We start from the raw sequence: 22,028 nt of genomic DNA, 5'->3' as shown, positions 1-22,028 counted from the left end.
AGCAACCGAAAAAGAGAAACATGTCTTTTGCAGCAACTTGGATGGAGCTGGAAAAGATCATGCTTAGCGAGATAAGCCAGAAAGAGAAAGAAAAATACCAGATGGTTTCACTCATAGCAGGAGTATAAATGGACCAGGCGAGAAAATAACAAGAATACCAGAAACATTTTGTGGGGATGAAGTGGGGAACGGGATCAAAAACGGGGGATGGGGAGGGAAGTGCACAGGATTATGGTTATGGCACACCGGTGACTTGGTGATGGGAAACCCTCGGGGACTACAATTGAGATGGAAAACAAAATGTAAAATAAACTTAAAAAAATACATTTTTATATAAAAAAAAAACTGTGTTCATAGTAGAAGAAACAGTTGATTTGACCTCGTGATATGACATTTTAGCAACTGATTATGATCGTGTTTTCTAAGCTGTTCTACTCTAAACTGGTATCTCATACTTATTAACTAATAAACATGTAAAATATTTAAGTGAAGATATAGTGAGGCTATATAAATACCCTATTTCTTATCAAACATTTATCCACTAATTTTAGCATACATATGATTCTTGCCTGAATTATTTCTCTCATGGTGCTCATTTTCTAATTCTAGCAACACTTCTGCATTTATTAGTCTACCTTTAGCTAGAATTAGAAGCTTTTCATTTCACTGATTTATGCACATATTCACTTATTTCTATCAGCAAGGGCCATAAGTCAGTTTTTGTTTATTTTGTTGTTCAGATTTTCCTAGTTTCAAGCTAACTTCTGTGTCCTTTGACCATGTTCCCTTCATTCTTTGAGCACTGCCTTACTTTGCCACCAAGGATAAGATGATTTAGACTCATCTACAGCTTTCTCTACTCTTAAGGAGCTCTGCTTGATTTTAGTAAACAATGGCACTTAGAATTCTGGGCCTCAGCAATAAGTGGGTTGAATCTACTGGATGCAGTTGCCTCTCAACCTTTACAGTAGGCACAGCAAGGAAAACAATATTTGTATATGATTGCAAAAATATACATGAATATGTATTTATTTCTGTCTTTGTATTCCTCTCTAAAAGCATGATTTTATACCAATACCTCCAAGTCTGGATGATTACCTAGAATTAATTCTAGGTTTCCCTATTTCCATATTCTAAACTCCCTTATCCAACAGTGAGAAACCTGGCTCTTACCTCAGTATAACATACCCTTACTTTCTGTATATAATTAACTTCCCAACCATATGAGTTGTCTTTTCTATCCCAGTCAACAGCTTCTCACCAAGTAACCTTCTCTGCTTAGTGCTGTCAGGCAGTTACATGGGACCAGCAACACCAACTGAACCTCAAGCAGCTAGGTTTTCATGACCCAGCCCTATTGACCACACAAGTCTTCCCAGCCAATTCCATGAGTCCTTTGCATTTAATGAATCCTAAACCCCAATCAAGGGGATAGGAATTCAGTTAATAATTATGTAACATTAAATATGGATTACAGGGGTCGCCCTGGTGTTGCAAGGGTTTAAAGCACAGCACTATGACGTTATCTGCAGCCACTGTAGCACAAGTTGGATCCCCAGTCAGGAAGCTGACCCACGTGGCACAGCAGACCTCCCCTGTTCCTCCCACTGCTCCCCTCAGCAGTTATTTCAGTCAATTGCCTGTTCTGTTTCCCACTGTCTCTGGTGAATCCTCTCACTGCCCACGCAGGCCTGTACCATGGTTCTTGTATGCATAAATAAATAAATCTTCAAAAATAAATAATTGAAAATGCATTACAAATATTTCAGATAAAAAATGGAAAAGAAATAAAAGCATAATAAAGGAAAGGAAAACAAAACTGTTGCAGATGCAACAAACTTTTGATCTTTGTCTTACACAGAGGCCTTGCATAATGTCTGAGTAAGGTGTAAGAAGCAGGAAGTAAGATCTATTCCTGCCTTAATCATCTGGGCTGTTATAACAAAATACCATGGACTAGGTGACTTACACAGCAAACATTTATTTCTCACAATTCTGAAGTGCTGATGTCTGTAGTAAAATTGTTAATGTGGCTGGGGTCTTGGTAGGGCACTCTCATTTCACAAAATGATCCTTGTATCCTCCCATGTGGAGAATAAAAATAAGCAAGCTCTCTCCTGTCTCTTCTTATATGGGCACCAATCCTATCACAAGGGCTCTATCCTGATCCAAAAGGTCCCACCTCACTTTATCATCACACTTCTGGTTAGGGCTATAATACATGAATCGGGGAATAACATAAACCTCAGTTATTAACAATTCCTAACCCTTAGGAAACATGTATCTAGCAGGAGAGGGAACATGTATCTACAATGTAAAATAGTGTGGTGATTAACATTCGAGGAATACAAACCTGAAATCAGGAGGATAATAATAATAAATTCTCCATGAGTAGGTCAGAGAATAAGTACAGTAGTACCAGGGAAAACAGATTGTATCCTGGCAAGTAGGCCCAGTTATGTCAGTGGGGCCTAATGACCAAGAATGCATAGTCTAATGTGTTTTAAAATATTTGTGGGCATGCTATCTGAATGTTTTGGCATTGAAAATAATCATCTAAGGTTATTGCTTTTTAAAAATTAAGTTTTTGTGTGAATAACCATTGTTAATAATTTTAACCCTGTCTTTGAATTGTAGCTAAACAGTTTGCTTCTTGCGGAGCAAAGGGAGATTTGTCTGATAGTGACTGATGTCACCTTGCAAATGCAGAATGAGAATGAAGCTAACCTCCCCAAAACCATGCTGGTTTGTGTGTCTTCCTCATGTGTGCTGAGCCCAGAAGTCCAGGAGGCACTCTCTGACGCCACCCCTCACAGCTTTCTCTTCAGGGACACAATCCGAGACCAGGGTATGTTTCTAGATAGTTTTAATCCCACTGGCCACCAACAAGGCCTCTGTGTAAGACAAAGGTGTTCCATATACCTGTGTTTTCCTCTGGAGCTGCTGATCCCATGACAAAATCCACTGTGGACTTAGCAATTTGGGTGGAAAAGGCCCTTGGTGCCCTCCTTGGGCCTTCACTGACTTGTGTCATGGCCACCAGAACACCCCCACAGTTCTTTTGGGCCCTTTGAGTGATGCCATCATCATTCAAGAACTGTCTGTTGGTGACACCCTTTGTAGTGCAGATGTCACTGACTGGAACATCACCTTTTAAAACAAACAAAAAGCTAGACTACCTTATAAGCATATGCTTAGGTCATTTCATTCAGCCCTTTTTTCCCCTAGGAATCCTGCCTAAATTGCATGTTCATTTTTATTGTATTGAGATATAATTTGCATAACACAAAATCCACCTTTCTGAATTGACTCTGAGTCTAGTATCTGTGATTTTCTAAGCTAGTATCCTGAGAAGTGTGAAGCTACCCTCTGCACAGTGCAGGTGCACACACATGGACCTCACAAGTCCCCATGACTTGTAGAAGACTGACAGAGGACATTGTCATACTGACAGGAGAGCTCACTTTTCTTCAGTGTTTAATAATCTGAAGTGTCTTTGTTGGCAGGTCGGATTGTTTGTGCCGAACGTACTGTCCTCTTGCTTCAAGGATCCCATTTGGGTGAGGCCTCTCAAGCCAGGCCCTGTGAGCTGACCGACTCTGTGAGGCTTGATGAACTGAATCCTTTCACTCAAGACAATTCCATTTGTAGTGTTCGAGGTAGGTAGTCAGTCATGTTGGAAAAAAGTATTTGTGTCTTTTTAATTATATTTTTATAGTCATTAACTCATTTTCTCATTTATTCAATAAATATTTGGTTAGTGCTAACATATTCCAGACATTCTAAGGAGCAAAATCAGAAGGTTCTTTGCCTTTTAGACTAAAAAAGAAATATCAATCAGACATACACACACAGCAAATATAAAGGTGTGGTGTTCTGAGTCTCCATTTGAGTGCTTGTCACTAGGACCTTTCCTTGGCAAGAAGGTAACAGAAGTCTCTCAAATAACAGGATCCTAGAGCCTATATCTGAAGGTAAGGAGTAGCTGCTAGGTGAAGGGACATGATAGGAAAAATATCTAGCAGGAAGAGAAGAGGACTCATAAAGGCCACTAACTGGAGCCTGGAAGAAAGAAAGAGCTGGATGGGGTTAGGAACCCAAGAAAGGCTGAAGGGCACATACCACTGAGTAAGTGACCCTGCAGGACTGTGTGCTGCCATTTCAATGAGGATGGTGAGGTGCAGTTTTTGTATCTACAGAACAATGGAGAGGTCAGAGTCTCAAGCAGTACTCACTGTATGCAAAGAAGTGAGACTAAGGAGGTAGAAAAGAAAATTCAGAAGTGGACTTAATTAACAGCGAAAGCTACAGAAGGAAGTGAAATCTGTATAGAGGGAGCAAGGTACAGATGTGTGTGTGATAACTCCAGACTCTGATTTCAGCACAAAGCTGTAGTAAGCTCTGTGAAGTAAGATGGGGTCGGAGAGGTCAGCTTTGCAGGAACAATTTCAATTCTGTCAGAGTTTAGACATTTTTGATACATGTGAAATGTTTCAGTACCTGGATATAGGAATCTGGAGCTGAAAAAAGTATTAATATTTTCTTTTTTAATTTTGTTTTTTGCATATGCTAACTAATCAATAAGGTGTGAGGGGAAAAACTTTATTTTTTTAAGGCCCACTTAAATTAAGGACAATCTACTAATTATATATCAATTTTTATTTTTCTCAAGTTTTGCCACATAACACTGAACAGGTATAGGGAATGAAATACAGGTATTAAAATGTTATATACAGAGTTTTCTTTTTTTTATTTTTTAGCTGTCATTCTTTATATCCCTTGACTCTTTCTTTCTCCTCTCCCTCTTAATCTTGGAAATGTCACTGCATTTACTGACTTCTGTTAGTTTTATGAGTATTTTGCTTTGTCAGATTGTCCACTGCTAAATGTCCAATGTTTGTCTTTGTCATTTTGACTTGCTTTATTACACATAATTCCCTTAAACTTCTTCCATTTTGTAATATATGGCCTTCATCCTCTGTATGGCTAAATAATATTCCTTTGTGTGACTATAGCATCTTCTTAATCATTTTCTATAAGTGAGTATCTAAGGTGTTTACATGTGCTACCTGTTGTAAATTATGCTTCAATAAACATTCTAGAGCATATATTTTTTTTTAATTGATGGTTTCATGTTGTTTGGAAAGGTACCCAAGACTGAAATGCTAAGTCATATGGTATTTCCATTTTTACTTAAATGTATATCCAGATGACTTGGAAATAGTTGCCCCGGGTTACATTCCTAACAGTGTAACAGCATTCCACATACCTTGCTCCACATTCTCTCCAGCAATTGTTGTGAGTCTTTTTAATTTGTACCATTGTTATGAGTAAGATCATTTCTCACTGCATCTCCCTTCCTAAAAGTGATGATAGATATTTTCCTGCCAGCCTTCTGGTTATCCTCTTTGGTAAATTGCTCATATCTGCTACCTCCCAGTTTATTAGAGTCACTTGCTTTTTATTGCTAATATCGATTATGTGTGTGTGTGTCTTGGATATTAACCCCATCTCAGTTTTGTAATGTGTATTTACTCCCATTCTGTAAGATGTCACTCTACTGATACTTTCTTTTGTTGTATAAAAGGCCTTTTAAATTGAAGTGATCTTAATTGTTCTTTTTTGTTTTATCTTCCTTGCCACTTCAAAAACATCTTTATTATAAATGTCGCAAAATGAAAGGCTTATGTTTTCTTCTATATATTTTATTTTTTCAATTCCTATATTTAAACCTATATCATTCTAATAGAAAGTCTATATTTGAATTTATCTTTGTCAGGGAGTTAGAGAGTGATCCAACTTCATTTTTTTAATGTAGTTATCAAGTTTTCCCAGCACTTTTTATTAAAGGTGTCCTTTCCCCATTTGTACAGTCATGTATCCTTTATCATGAATTAAGTATTTATATATATATGGATTTATTTCTGCTTTTTTGACTCTGTTTCATTGATCATTGTGTCTCTATTTATTCCTTAATTCAATTTCTGTTTTAATTGTTGCTTTATAGTACAAAGTCAGGTAAGTTGATGGCTGCTATTACTTTCCTTTTCACTCAGGATTGCTTTTACTGTTGGAGGGCTTTTGTGATTCCATATAAATTTTAATATTTTTTGTTCTGTCTCACTAAAGAATATTATTGGTATTTCAATGGATATTGTGTAAAATTTATATACCATTTTGGTAGAGTAGTTATTTTAACTATATTGTTTCTCGTCCATGAGGTTGGAATGTCTTTCCATCTTATGTAATCAATCACATGATCTGTATCCTTTAATAATGTCATAGAGTTTTCATTAAATATCTCCTTCACTTCCTTGGCTAAGTTAATTCCTAGGTATTTGATTCCTTTTGATGCAATTTTGAATGAAATCATTGTCTTATTTCCCTTTTCTTCTTGTTCATTATTTGTATATAAAAATACAGCATATTCTGGGGGTTTTGGCAACAGATTTTTGCTTGTTGATTTTTGTAACCTGCCACTTGTCTGTATTCATTTGCTGTTTTGAATAGTTTTTTGGTAAAGTCTTTAGTGTTTTCTTTTTTTAAAGGTTAATTTATTTATGCATACAGAACTGGGTACAAGTCAGAGATGCAGGTGTGGTGTGAGGATTCACCAGAGACAGAGTGGGGTCAGAACAGGCAGATTGAAAAAGTACACTTCTGATGGGAGCAGTGTGCAAGACAAGAGAGATCTTCTGTGCCATCTGGATTACCTCCAGGGCTGAAGATCAAACTGGTATTGAAGCACCTACAGCTAACTTACAGTGCTGGGCCCTAACCCGTTGCACCACCAGGGAGAGTTCATCTTTAGAATTTTCTAAATACAGTTTCATATCTCCTGCAAATAGTGACAGTCTCTCTTTTTTTCTAATCTGAATTCCTTTTACTTCCTGTTTTATTTCCCTAGCTAAAACCTCTAATACTAAATTAAATAGAAGTAATGACAGTGGGCACCCTTATCTTGTTCTGACCTTATAGCTTTCAATTTTTCACTATTAAGCACTATATTGGCTATAGGTTTGTGATATGTAGCCTTCTTTATGTTAAAGTAGGTTCCCATCTTGTTTAGAATTTTTATCATTCTGTGTGCTGAATCTTATCAACCGCTTTCTTTTTATATATTAACATTATTATATCATTTTTGTCTTTACTTTTGCTTATATAATATGTCACATTGATATATATGTATGTGTGTATACATGTGTGTGTATATATGTATTGTGTGTGTGTGGTTATATATGTATATATATACATATAAATATATATACCCATCCTTCATCCACTGCTACAGACAGGAGGGGAGGGACTACCGACTGAGCACTGGAGAACTACAGCCAGTGACAACAGTGGTGAAGTGGTGAGTGGCCTGAGGACCATCAGGATTTGTCAGGCAAAGTTGGCAGAGGCCTTCCACATACATATAAGAACACATAGAAAACCCCTAGAGGTTCCCTGAGCAGTTGTAACAACTTCATATGCTAAAAGAAAGGCAGAAGAGGTATAGGAAGGACTGATTATGCCTTGTTCTACACTCTTGGCCATGAAAAGGATGTTATATGATCACATTTTTGTCTTAAACATAATTATTCTGTCAACCCCTTAGCTGCACTTTGATATAAATCAGGTTTTGATTGTTGACAGTAAAACAAAACTGGGAGCTGTCTGGAACAGTGCAGGTAAGGGAACACAACAAATATACAGAGGCTGCATCAGCTGTAGGCCATACTAAGCACAGCTGTGGGTATGGGATAGACTGTGGAGACTGAGCAAGTGGTGTGATAAGTACCTGAGCCAATGACTGTCCACATATCCATAGCTGCCACCTGAACTTGCAGTTTCCAGGCAGATTTTTCCAGTTTTCTCAGCTCTTAAAGCCCAGGATTGGCCAGGGGTTCAAAGAAAGAAGAAAAATGAAGGAGCAGACCACCACCAAAACCACACCCCAGTGATGCTCTCTGCTCCAAGTCTTCAAAGTCTGCCAAATGCTGACACCTGAGACTATGTGGACTCTCTTAGTGTAAGACTATAAGAATCACTGCCACTGATGGAGCCATTTTATGAAAATATATATATATATATGTACACAATGTACAGAAAGAACTAGTTTCCACAACAAGTTTGGAACCTAACCCATTCCTAATTGTAGCCAGGACATGCCATAGAGACTTTTTTAAGGCAATTTTTATGGTTACCCTAAAGTTCTCTATGTATACTTAATAACCAATAAGTCCAATTTCAGATAATACTATCATAATCAAGAGGGAGTGTGGCATAGTATACTGTATTCTCAGTTCTTCCCTCCCATCTCTTAAATCATTCCTCTTATCATTTTACTTACCCACATGATATAATTAGTTGATGTGTCATTGTTATTAATACTTAAACTATTTATCTTTTAAACAAATTTAAAGTAAAAATTTTTATTTTACTTTCATGTATTTCTTCTCCAATGATCATCATTTAGGTAGGTCTAGTTTATGATCATTTTCCTTCACATATCACCATCACCACTTTAATGAGTTCCCTGTGGGTCTCTCTTTGAAGATGCACTGTAGGCTGTAGGTAGGTAAGGTGGATGCGAAATTAGCATGCTAGCAAAGTATTGCCAGATCATCTGATAAGAACCAGTTTACTAAGCATTACAAGAAAACAAAGCCACAGCTGCAAAAATGGCAGACTTGTCTAGCCTCCCATTCAGGAAGACCCAACCAAGGTAGAAATTGGGCCAGTGACCAGTTCCCACTGAGGAACAGAAGGTCCATGCCCTGGGCTCAACCAACTTTGGACTTGTCCAGATCTGACTCCATCAAATCCACAAGAGGCTAGAATCCCCATAATTCTGTGAGGTAATATTAGCAGGCACCCTCTTCTCAACCCTTTGGTCTGGTCCTTCTTTGCCCAGGAAGTCCAGTGGTGGTTTGTTCAAAGCATAGCCCTAAGTAGCTTTCATCATCTGCATGAAATCAATGTTAGGAATTGGACAGCTCTCCATAGCAGCTAACTCATCTGGGCATCAGGGTCTCCTTCAGCAGCCTGGATGCCCACAAGACATTGAGCATTTTCCTAGAGCAGATCTTGAAAAATTCAGGACACAGCCCTGTGAGTCAGCCATTCACTGAAAACTAACTTCTGTCCGTCTGCCCCAGCAGAAGGCTTTAGGTTCCTAGATGGATACTCCTTGAGAAGTACTCACTCCTTTGCTCTAATCACCAGGCCTTCTCATGTACTCAGTACCCTAGAGTATGCAGACTCTTTGCAGTTTATATCTTGGGTGAAAAAATTTTGCAGCATTGACTTCATCTTCTATGCATTATGCAACACTAATTCAAACATGGCTTGCTACCAGGTGACAGTCTGGCTTGTTACTCTGAGAGTGGTTTCAGCAAGCACACACCTACACTGTGTCTTTTTGGAACTAGAGGGCAAAGGCCCATTTTCAAGCCAAGGTGCACTAACAAGAAGGAAAAAAGTTCCAACTTCTTTCAGTTCGAGAAAAAGGGTGGGGAGAAAGGTGTGGTAGAGTTAAACATCACTGCAGAAGTTTAAACCTGGCTTCCAGTATGGAATCACTTATGCCTTCCAGGGCTTGTGCTATGTTGGGCAGTCTGCTGCGCCTCCCAGGAAGACGAGATTGAAGCACTTTCCAAGGATTATTTGAAAGAATCTTTTTTAAAAGATGGGTTTTTTTCTTGGGGCTGGGGGAAGGCCAGTCAGACCCTATTCCTCAGCCTAGCCAAAATCTACCTAGCTTCACAGTCCCTGAATGATATTTCAATAGACATGCTATTCTTTACCCAAACCTAATTACTATAGATTTCTGTAAAGAAGACAGGGAAAGTAAAAGTCTTCAATGGGAAATTGTAGCCCCAGTGATGAGCATAGTGTTACAACCCTCAAACTTCTGTTTGTCTCCTATTGATCATTCAATGTTTTTAGATACTAGGAGTTTAATAGTACACTTCCCAGCCATCCTTGGAACTCATATGGGGTTGCCAGAAGGGATTTCCAGTGGTGTATGAAACATGTTTCATCAACTCATGTTATGTTCCCAGAAAGGAAGGAAATTGCTTAATCCCATATAAAATGCAAATGCTATTAACGCCCAAAGATATCCGAGGGTAAAAGGAACTCTGGTTGGTAGCAGCCTTTATTAATTCATTTAGTAGACTCTAAATGTGCTGCTGTGGCCTAGACTCTATGCTTGGCTCATATGCCTGTGGTAGGCACCCTAACCCCCCAGTGTCCCCGCCTGTTGTGAATTAGTGGATACTCCTTTCCAGCTGTATTATGAGTCCTTGTTGACTTTCTTCTCATCCCTTTGACCCATCTTTATTAGATTTTCAAGGACAATGAAATTTGCTAGAGCAGTCTCTTCAAAATCAAGATCTATTATTTTCATTTTTAAAAAATCATTCAAGTATGCATTGCGTGAATGCATTTTAATAAATAATAACTTCTTAGCTCTCATAATTCTGTTTTATCCTCTGTGGATAAATTTTCTCCTAATGCTTTTTCTGGTGAGGAACAAAAATTCCTTTTTCCAAGAACGGGATGGATGGCTGTTTTTCTGGAAACCTAGATTACATCTTTCTCTTCAAATGTCTAATTTTACCATTTTCAACAATATCTTGTTGACTGTGATTTGCCAGTATATGTAGATGATTTCTACAGTGTTTCAAATGCTTTTTTGCTCATTTACTTATTTATGTATTGCTACATTGTAGTTCATTTTTGTACAGTGTTCGATTTCTCCTCTCAGGTGTTGTCCCTATAAAATTACCACCACCACCGAAACACTGGTGAGCCATCACCATAAATTTCTCTGGTCTTCCCTCCTGTTTTTATTCTTCCTGTCCCTTGATGAATGTATCTAATTTATAGTTTGACTGCTAGTTTTGTCTTTTTTTTTTTTGATCTTTTGTATGGTTTCCCTGTTCCTCCTCTAAGTGAAATCATCAAAATTTTTGTTTTTTCTTCTGATATATTTCACCGAACATAATCACTTCCAGCTCCATCCATGGTTATGTAAATGGTATAAAGTTATCCTTTTGATTGCTGAGTAGTATTCCATTGTGTATATTACCATGTCTTAAGTGTTTCACATTCTATGGAAATCAGGCCATCACAGTCACTCCCTGTTTAAAAGTCCTCACTGGTTTCTCATTCCTTCCAAAATCAAGGCTAAAAATCCCCATTGGACCCTGAATGACCTTGGTCTACCAACTTCACAGCTGGCTCACCTGCCTTTTCTTTATGCCTGCCTGGCCTGTGCCCTTCTAGAGTATAGGGTGAGCGATGCCTCCATCCCCATCAGTAGCCTTACTTACATTTCTTCTTTTATGCAGCCTTCCCTAATCCTCAGTCAGCCTGGAAGAGCTCTTTTCTGTATCTTTTAGGGATCTTTTCCATTTCTCAATTTAGCACTCATTCATGATTTTTTTTAAAGATTTATTTATTCATACAGAACTGGGGTACAGGCTAGAGATGTGGAGGGTGATAAGGTTTCACCAGAGACAGAGCGGGGAGCAGAACAGGCAGATCAACGAAGTACACTGCTGAGTGGAGCAGCGGGCTGGTCAGGAGAGATCTGCCACGCCATGTGGATCTCCTCTGGGGCAGGCGGGAATCGAACTCATGTGGAAGTGGCTTCAGCTTCTCAGTGCTGTGCTTTAACCTGTGTGCCACCAGGGAGGGCCTATTCATGATATTTTTAATAAACCTTTTAGAGCAGGTTTAGGTTTATAGCAAAAATAAGCAGAAGGTATAGAAGTTTCTCACATACTCTCTGCCTCTACACTTGAATAGCCTCCCCATCAACTTCTCCCACGATAGTAGTACATTTGTTATGATAGACAAACCTACTTTGATAAAGCACAATCACCCATAGTTCATGGTTTACTTTAGGGTTCACAATTGGTGTACTTTTGTGGAACATGTGGCATGTTGAGTTTTAAGTTTCACTGACTTAAAAATCCTCTGCCTTTCCTTCTCAACACCTGGCAACCACAGATCTTTTTACTGTCTTCATAGTTTTGACTTTTATAGACTGTCATATAGTTGAAAACAGCCTTTTTAGGTTGACTTCTTTCACTTATTGAAATGCATTTAAGTTTACTCTGTGATTGTGAGCTGTCTGTTAAGGTCTTAGACCCATTTTTTTTAATTGGGTTGTTTATGATATTATTGTTGAGCTTAAAGGGTTCTTTAGCTATAGGGTTCTGTGGGTAACAGTTCATACTTTATCAGAAGATGCATTTTTTGCATCTTCTCCTGTAATTTTGCAATTGTTCTCTCCTACTTATTATTTTTACACATTATTTATCTTATTTCCAACCAAACTGTGGAGTTCATGAAAGTAGGGTTTGTAGCTTTCATCTTTACATTTTTTTTGTTGCTATATTAAATAGCATTGTGTATATATTTGTTTGTTGACTAAATAAATAAAAAATATAGGAGTCAAAAAGAAATTTAAAAATGAGGTAAATCACAGAGAAGGTATTAACAAACCAATACAAATATTTACCTTTTTTATCAAAGAAGTAGAAACTAAAATAAGAAAATCATTATATCTATAAAGGAAGTGGGCATTATGTGACGTAAGCATGCAGTACAAAGAAGAAATGTTGACTGAATCAGAACCTTTGTGAAAAGCCTTTCGGAGGTATTTCTACATTCTCAAAGATTCAAACTCTTGAAGAGTAATTCTATTTCTAGGAACCTTTCTTGAGAAAAGAGTCTCAAATAAGAAATGCATTATATGTAAAGATACTCACTGCCTTAGCACTAAAGCAATTTGAACCTAAAATGTGCTTCAAATTGCAGAGAAAAGTTGAGGGTTCTGTGGCATATTGCCTGAATGGAATGTCAGTAAGATACTCCTTTCACAGCTATACAGCAACTTAAAAGCAGAATAAGACTTTGTACTGAAAAAGACAAAATTTAGCAGAAAGATAATACTCAATTAGCTAGCAATGCCAGCAAGTTTTAAAGCTTACCTTTTATTGCTATAATTCTGTTTGTGTAATAAATGGAAGTTATAAAATGCTTAGGGACATTTATATAAATTCATGAATAAGAAACATATCTGCAACACCACAAGTTACCATCAATGTCCTGAGTAGCAAAGAGAAGTGAGAGGACAGACCTATCTGAGGTTACTGCTTTGCTTCCTTTGGGCCCAGGGACTGTGGTTGGTGTGGATGAGAACACTGCTTTCTCCTGGCCTACATGTGACCTATGTGGCAATGGAAGATTGGAACAGAGACCAGAAGACAGGTAAGGGGTCAGGGGACAGCCCCAAAGTCCCCAGGGCACCAGCACCCCTGTAATCAGGTCTCCAGTGCCTTCTACTTCAGACCTGCTGCCTCTGCACAGAACCAGGCCTGAGTGCCATGTGGGAAGCAAGTCTGCTGATTGCAGGGCAAAGGCTGTGGTGCACAACAGTGTTTGTTTTCTTTCTTCACAATAGGAGTTTTACTGTTCCTTATAGCTCCTCCTGCCTTAGTACAGAAAAGAGCCAGGTTTTTCCCTCATCTCCTTTGTCAACCTGGAAAAAAAAAGAAAAACTCGGGCCCTCCCTGGTGGCGCAGCGGGTTAAAGCACAGCACTGAGAATCTAAAGCCGCTTCCGCATGAGTTCGATTCCTGCCTGCCCCGGAGGTGACCGCATGGCATGGCAGACCTCTCCTGACCCGCCCACTGCCCCCCTCAGCAGTGTACTTCGTCGATCTGCCTGTTCTGCTCCCCACTCTGTCTCTGGTGAAGCCTCTCACCGCCCCTGAGCCTCTGGCCTGTACCCCAGTTCTGTATGCACAAATAAATAAATCTTTTAAAAAAAAAAAAGAAAGAAAAACTCAGCAATAGTGAAGAAGTAAGACAATAGTACAGCCTGTCTTTTGCTGGGTGCAGACTTTTCCAGAACCAATTAGCAGACATTCTTCCCTGCCCAGTGCCACTGCACCCCTCCTTGGGCGTAGGGATGAGAGCCAGGTGCCCAGGTCGTTCTCCAATCTAGTTCTCTGGCCTCTAAGTTGATTTTGTCACATGACAGATAAAAGAGGCATTCTAATTATATTTGTGCATCCTAAGAAACAAAGGGCAACTGTCTTCTTGACACCTCCTGGACAGTGACCTGTTGTATAAACAAGTCATCCGTGAGTCATATTTAAGAGACAAGAGTTTGAATCTCAAGCTTACTTGGTAGCAGAAAGGAACACAAATACTGCTGATGATTAGAAGCTGTTTTTCCTGCTCATGCATATGGGGAATCTCGATATCCCTTTGCCCCGCAGAGGACCTCGCTGTGCTTCAAGAATGTTTGCTGTCATCCTCTGTGCTCAGAAATGAATGGCCTGAGGGTCCCTTCCATCCTCAGTGGCATCACATGTCCATGCAACCCTTAATTGACATTTATCCTTCAGAACAGGCTGAAGCCTGCTGGCAGATTTTAGGAGCTCAGTTTCTGAAAACCACACACATACACACATACCTTTTCTATCTCAGCCAACAGTCACATTTAGAAAATCATCTATATACAGCTAGCTTTTTCTGACGTGCATCTTTTTGGATCTTGTCTCCCCTGTATGTTTGCAAACAGAGGCAAGTTTTTCTGTGGGGACTGCTCCCGTGTGGTCACCTCCCCTCTTCTCAGAAGGAATCTGCAGGTTTTCCTGGACTGCCCCTCTCGACCTCAGTGCACTGTGAGGGTCAAGGTATGAGCTGCTTGGGCACAGGAGCTGCCCAGCTCACTGGCTGGGAGAAAGTTGCAACTAATGCTCTTTCTTGGGAGGGGGGAGAGGACTTCCTCTAGGTAGACAATCATTTTATGTCTGTGATTTAAGTCACATGTGACTTAACAACTTTGAGATTCATCAAGAGAAGCTAACAAAAAGGGGGAAAGTGAGTTAGATTCAGCATACTAACTTTCAGGACTTAAGTACTTTCAGTACAAGACTTGCTCCCAGAACAGAATTTGACCCAGCCCATTTCACTGTTGTTGCAGCTGTTACAGAGCAGTATTTCTTCACTCCTGAGGTTTGCCGCCTGTGAAGATGGGGTAAGTCCAGGGATGTGTCCCTTCTGCTCTTAAACCAAGTTAGCTCCACCCACACATGAAGACCTGTACAGAGTCCCACATTGTAACTGCGTGAATGCTTAGTGTTTAGAATAAGCACATTGTCACTTGCTACCAAAGGCCCACGTCTGTGAATGAGATCCTTTCCTTTTTGGAATTGAGGTATTTCGTAAGCATCTTCACAGTAGACCCATGAATCTGCACCCATAGCATGGGTTATTATGAGAGAATCTTGAGATTTCAAATCCTAAGGCCACATTCATAGAATATGAATATTTTTTAATTGTTGGTCTGAGTAACTGGAAACTTCATTGTTATTTCTCAGAACTGGTTTGCATGCCCTGAGATTACTATGATGAGGGTTAGCAAAGTGATGTGAGCCTCTGGGAAAACAACAAATTGATATAACTTAAGGCCAAAGAAAGTTTCATCTTTGTGAAACGTGGCCCTCATAAAGAGAGAGGCTGTCCTTGAGATGACACCTGTGTCTTGTCAAAGCCATTCAGAAGCACCGCAATGGCCTGTGGAATCACTGATCCCTAGAGAAGGACATTAAAACTGGCCATGGGGTGGTGTCAGCCCCCAGATCGCAGTGTTGGGGTCCATGTCTAGAAAGTTGATGCAGACAGGCTCATGGGGTTGTGGTGAAAGGCTATTATCTGCAGAACTTTCTGAGGATTCTTTTGGCCAAATTCTAGCTCTGGTTGCAGCCAGAATTTGAGATTGATTTGATCTGTCCTTTGGAAGCCTCTCCTATAATTGCCTACTCTTAGCAACAGCCCTCCACCTCACATATTCAAGGAGGTCCTAGCAGCACCAGGAGGTAAAGCAGCCATGTGCACTTTCATCCAAACCACGGCGGTCAAAGTTCAGATTCAGTTGGGATGTGGCTAGACCTGTGAACACAGTCTGTAAGGACTGGCTTTAGTCTGTGATTCCCAACTCTGACTTCAAAGTAAAATTGCCTCAGAAATCTTAAGAAGTACCTGTGGGCCCTCTCTGGTGGTACAACAGATTAGAACACAGCACTGCAAGTGAGCCGCAGCCGCTTCACTGCAAGTTCCATCCCTGGCCCGGGAGGTGATCCACATGGTGCAGCCACTGCTCCCCTCAGCAGTGTACTTTGTGGATCTGTTCTGCTTCTCACTCTGTCTCTGGTGAATCCTCTCACCACCCCTACACCTCTGCCTTGTACTGCCGTTCTGTATGCATAAATAAATCTTTAAAAAAAAAAAAAAGGTATCTGGCTCTCTCAGGGTAAAGCCCAGCAGCCTAAGCTTGTTGCTTAAAGCTCCTCGGTGACATCCCTGCCCCTAGCTCCAAACCTTCATTTTATTGGTTGAAATAAATATGGGGGCTGTGTAAACAGGGCTCGTTGTTTATACCAGGCTTTTGGAGGGTTTGTAAACAAGGAGTCCCTGATTGCATAAAAGTACACTGTAAATAATTACAATGGACCAAAAGCTTTGCTCCCCGCTTCTTTTCTCTCATTTTTCCTCATTTATCTCCTCAACATCCCAGTAATCAGAATCCACACTATACTGCAGAAAAAACAAGATCACAGTCCTTACCACATTCTCTTATGTTGGATGCAGAGACTTTCCACATAGGGAAAATCGTATTATTCCACTGGGGACCACCTAGCAGAGTGGTAGCCAGAGTTATGTCTCTGTTCTATGTGTTTAGTGGGTGACGAGGCAGATCCCTGCTAATTTCATGTTGCCTCATCACTGCTCCTAGGGGGAGGGAGGAAGAAAGAAAGATGGGCGTAGCTCTGGCTGTGTCTCATGGGCTAATGGTTCCAAGGTATTGGGCTTTAAACAGGTGCCAAGAGGTTGGAGTTATCAGCACTTCTGTTGAGAATGCTGGGGGAAAGCCTTGGGAAAATTCCTCCTTAAGGCAAATGCATAGCAAAATGAACCCAAAACCCACAATTTAAATAAACTAAACCAGCAGCAAGTCGTAAGGCATTTGCCCATTGTGGCTGGTCTGATCTCCCACAGGGCTCTGTAGGTACTCAGGAAAGTGGCGTGGTACTTCCTCTAGGAGACTTCCAACCCAGACAGTCCTTAACCACACAAGTCTCGTTACAGACCTCGTAGAGGCCATGGCAGAAATCCTCCTCATCTCACTTGATTTCCTTCTAACATTAAACATCCACATATAAAACTTCTCAATGATAGTCCTCCTGTAGGCAAAACCCTACTTCGAGTTCACAAGGTATGTGTGAGAAATATGTGCATCGATATGTGCTTCAGTGTAGGTATACATGCTCATGTGTGCTGGGTGTGTGGCATGGTTGGCTATCATCCCTGTGGTGCTTGGTTGCCACAGCTAACCAATAAAATGAGAGAAAATATAAGCATGGAGGTACATTCGCTAAGATCCTTCCCCTGCTCCCAGCTTTACTCAGGATAATCAAGGCTACACATCTGGCCTGGGAAGGAATTGCAAGACAATGACATACAAAGGCCTGTGTGTATACATCAGGCACACATTTTTCCAGGTGGGATTCTCTCACTTTTCTGGATGAAATATCCATACTCACCAAAATCTAGAGACTTTCCCTATTCCCTGGAATAAATGTACTATTTCTGGTTAGGCTCTGAATGTTAACTTTTATGATGTCATTCTGAGGTGGTCAGACTACATTGTGGAAGCGATGGAACTGGCTGCCACTTCTCAAAATTACCTCATTACAGTGATATGATGTGCTTTTTAAAACTAGGACACATTTTGTATATATGCACATGCACACACACTCCTATGACCAGCACAGATGACTTTGCTGGCAAGACTGTTTTAACCTCTCCATGTTAATTTCCCCCAAATCCTGGGTTATCAGAAAAGTCATGTTGTATTTTTTTCTTTTTTTCAAGCAAAAATGTATCCTGACTTTTCCAACATACTATATATACTATTTTTAATTTCACCTCCATTATAAATGGCCAGTGGTTATTGAAGACTGTAACTGCCAAAACTGAAATCAGGGTTCTATTTTTCATTTTGAAAGAAATGACTTTGCTGACTTTTTTTCAAGTCAAAATTTGGTACTTTTACCTTAGCAAGTGTAAGAATCCCTGGGTGGTCCATTCCATAGACATGTAACTTACAAAGCTAGCTACAAGGAAAGAGAGAACTAAGAAACATCTAGCTGCCCCATCTTGACCACCTATTCTACTGGTTGACCCCTCACTCCTTACCACCTCATGCTTTTAAGTGTTAGCCTGTAGCCTTAAGTGTTAGCCCCCAGTGAACTCACACCAAATTTCAATGCCTGCTGGTAGGAGTGGGCAACAAACTTGATGTCCACTTCACTTGTGGAGTTTTAGGAAAGTCTCAGCCCCCCATCACTCCTTTAAGCACTCTGCTAGTCACCTCATTTTACTAAAGAAGCCAAATCGCACAAATCATATTGGTAGTCCAGGTATTTCACACTGTGCCTGTCTAACAGGTGGGAAAACAATAGCTTCATAGTGAGTTGACAGTAGCATGGTACTTGCATCCCAGATCTCACTGCTTCAGAGAAAACCATCTAAAAGCTGTTCTTCTGCAACACAACCTGGTATAAACCAGACCTACATTTCAGACTGGGTTCTGTTCATCCCTGCCCTTCTTGGGTATCAGCAGGTGCTCACGTGCTGGGCTAAAGAAGCCTTTCCATGACCCATGCACAGGCCCTGTTGGCTGGAAGCTTCCTGGCTTCTGACCAGATACTGGCACAGTCTGGACCCCCAACAGGCATCCCCAAGATGCAGGCAGATGCCAGGTGCCTTCCTGACCACAGTTGGGATGTAACTCAGTGTCCTTCTACTGCACTCTGCTCATAAGAAGTCAGTCCCCACATCCAGTCAGCTTCACCCTGCTATCTGGTTCTGCAGGAGTAAGTTAAGGACTACTAAACAGAACTATTGTAGAGATTTTTCAAGTGTTCTGTATGGAGGAGGGATAATTGGTAGCTCTGAATATTACTTTCCAAGTGCCAGCAAAGGAATTTCTGAAAGATTATCAGTGGGGCTCAGTCCTTAAAGCCAGAGCTGTGTGTATACCTGTGCTTTGCAGCTCTTTTGTTTTCAGCCACCTCAGAAAGGTTGTAAGAATTAATCTAGAGAGACCAGACAAGGTCACCACAGCTTTCTAGTCTCAGCCACCCCCTTCCCCATGTTCTCAGACATAAAACTTGACCTGAGATTAACTAGTCACTTCATAGCCATCAAACAGAAATATGAAGAGAAAGCTCTCTGTTACAAAGCAGGGTCTAGTTTACTGTAACTTTAGAAATTGTGCCCTATTAAGGAGGGAAGTTTGGGGCAAAGTACCAGGAAATTCTTTGACCGGAAGTGTTGCTAGATTGAGGAAGTGTCCCAAAAGAAGGACACAGCCACAAGCGTGCACTGTCCCTCCTTCCTTTACTGCTCCCTCCCCCACCCAGCTAAAAAAAAAATTGGACAGAATCCTGTGTGTCTTTTCCCTCAGTTCTTCTTGGGGAGTCAGCTGGGAGATACTTATCATTGCATCCATTAATAAACAAACATCAAGTTAAAATGAATGTTTAAATATTCTTTGCATGGAAACATAATTCAGTTATCAGGGGGAAAAGTAGTTTCTTCATTTGCCATGAAAAATAGGCTTTTATAGCAACCCTTCATTTTCCTCCTCCTTTACCAGTGTTGTCTGCACCACTTGAAGGGTGGAAGGTGGCAGACTTGGAGAAAGGGCCCTCTCTGCTCTGAGTATTGGAAACAGAATGTCCAGGGCTAACTCTGTTTGCTTTAACCAACATATCTTTTATCACTGCAGACTTACGAAGTAAAGAGTATCCTTGGAAAGGAGGTGGAGTTCTTAAATTGTTTTGTCCAGTCCATAACTACCCACCCTGCTAGCTGTGCTGGACTGGAGGAAATCGAGCTTCTGAGAGCAGGAAGAGCTTATGTGGAACACCGCCCAGTGCTGTAGGGACTCTGTGACGTGGCTGCTAGGGTGGTGGTGGTGGAGTACCCTTTGGGGTAGTTATTTGTTAACTATGGCAGAGTGAATGTAGTTTATGATCTTCAAATGGAACTTAGATTTTTCTGGGGCAAATGTTAGTAAAAGCGTTTTGTAAACTTTAAGTCAAAATATCTTTTTCTGGGTTCTCTGTTTTTTATCTTTCTGAAACTTTAGAAATGTGGTATTAAAGTTTAAATAAGCTTTAAGTATTCATATTTATTTTAAGCAACAAAGTTAATACAGCAGGAAAGAAGTCTTAGTTGTAAAGTGTTTAAAATTTGCCATGATTTAACATGTTTTTCTTACAGTATGTTTTCATATTCTCCCAAAAGTTTAAACCTATTTTATGATGTTACTGTTCTCCTGCAATAAATGTCCATCTAAGTGCTTTGCTTTGCAGTTAAGTGTTTTTGGGGAAATGTTCGGGAAAATTATGTCAAAGGTAAAACTGTTACCATAAAGTGTAGATAAGTTAACCCATGTGATTAGTTATACTGTACAGAGATAGAGTTCACTCTAGATAGGTCTATGTAATCAGGCTGGGTACTGTGTGGAGAAGCAAGATTACAAACTCAGAAAGGATGATTGGTTATTGTTTGCTCTGTTGGTAGAGATTAAATTGCACCTAAAACCACGAATTAATTATCTTTGGACAGTAGAGATTTTGTTTCCTTCCTTAGAACAATATAATCATGACAGACCATGGTTAATTTTTTACATTATACAGACTTAGTAACCAGACCAAGAGAAGGTGCTTCGTACCCACTTTTATTGGGGGAATAGTAAAAAGGCTTCTATTTGTCCAGAGTATGCTTTGAAATGGTACAATTACTGGCAAGGTGGATGATTTTCAGGAGTTCTGTAACTGTCCTTTTCATCTACAATATCTCTATTTTGTACTTGTGCAAATTTTGAAAATCCACTCGAAGAATTCCTAAGACTGAGGAAAGTGAAAGCAAAGTCCCATGAAAGCCAGAGATGATTCGAACAAGCTGTTTCCATAACCGGAGCCCTCTAACCCCTCCTGCAAGAAAAGTTAGGGGGCTTGAGTTGTTCTCTAAAGAGCCCTCAATTCAGCTCAGGGGCTGGCACCTTCCAAGGGAAAGCTGCCTAGCAATCTCACCTAGCTGCTTCACCAATCTCACGCAAGTAAAAACATTAGGAGGTAGACTTCGGCGTGTTTCAAAACAAAGCAGACCCTCTCTTCTAAGAACTTGGTTTCCCCTTGGAAAAACATGCCTGGGTCCAGCAGCTCCCTGGTGCCTCGCTGTACCCGCAGTGACGCTGGACTGGACCCTTCCCCTTGGGGCCACCGGCTTGCAGAAGTCACTGTCAATACAGGAATCGGGTGGGTAGTTTTAAATGCTTCTTTATTCTTACAAATACTGTAAAAATTAATATAAAAAAGTGAGCATGCTCAGTCTTTTCCGTTTATCTACAATACAAAGGGTTGGTCTGAAAAGTCATTTTCCTTTTACAAATGTACCTTAGCTGCATCAACAGGAGTAAGATGTAGAAAAGCTACCATTATAAAAATAATTTAAGGGAAAATAAACACATCTGACTTCTCTCGACGTTCGGTGGTGGTGAGTCCAAGCGGTGTCTTCCCTGTGCTCAACCGTCCCAGAGGAACTGCGGCTGCGGAGCGTGGTCTCCGGACTCCCGCCGGGCGCTCGGCTCCCGGCCGTCGGGACTGAGGTATCGGTCGTTCGAGTCTCAACCGGCCGCGCGTTACCGGCAGTCGGGCGCCCCGGCGGCCGGCAGGAAGGGCGGGCTGGGCAGCTGCTTGAAAAACTGCCGGAGGCCGGAGAGGTCCCGCGTGAGCTGCTCCACGCGCTGGTGCAGCTTTTCATTCTCGGCCGACAGCTCCACCAGCTTCTGCTGCATCTCCTGGTTGCGCCGCTTGGCCTTGTCGCGGCTCTTGCGCACCGCGATGTTGTTGCGCTCCCGCCGCTGCCGGTATTCCG

General features: G+C 40.7%; 1 protein-coding gene across 4 annotated transcripts in view; it reads left to right on the top strand.

Annotated features, from left to right (window-relative positions):
* The window catches only part of SPIDR (scaffolding protein involved in DNA repair), a 363,400-nt gene extending 341,378 nt beyond the window's left edge, over positions 1-22,022 (top strand). For 2 of the 4 annotated variants that reach the window (XM_012723064.1, XM_012723063.1), the window contains exons 15-20: positions 2,638-2,848; positions 3,507-3,659; positions 13,182-13,275; positions 14,596-14,710; positions 15,001-15,054; positions 19,873-22,022. In XM_012723064.1, coding sequence (XP_012578518.1) covers positions 2,638-2,848; positions 3,507-3,659; positions 13,182-13,275; positions 14,596-14,710; positions 15,001-15,054; positions 19,873-20,028 — 783 coding nt within the window. In that variant the 3' untranslated portion in view covers positions 20,029-22,022. Of the gene's footprint in view, positions 1-2,637; positions 2,849-3,506; positions 3,660-4,672; positions 4,739-13,181; positions 13,276-14,595; positions 14,711-15,000; positions 15,055-19,872 lie in introns of those variants that run through there. The other 2 variants (XM_012723065.1, XM_012723066.1) reach the window with 2 other exon arrangements.
* Positions 22,023-22,028: the final 6 nt, after the last annotated feature.

This window comes from Condylura cristata, unplaced genomic scaffold, assembly GCF_000260355.1.
Source record: "Condylura cristata isolate star-nosed mole 26May11 unplaced genomic scaffold, ConCri1.0 scaffold00009, whole genome shotgun sequence".
Lineage (NCBI taxonomy): Eukaryota > Metazoa > Chordata > Mammalia > Eulipotyphla > Talpidae > Condylura > Condylura cristata.
Note: the sequence above shows the minus strand (reverse complement) of the source record. Positions and strands in the feature narration are given on the sequence as shown.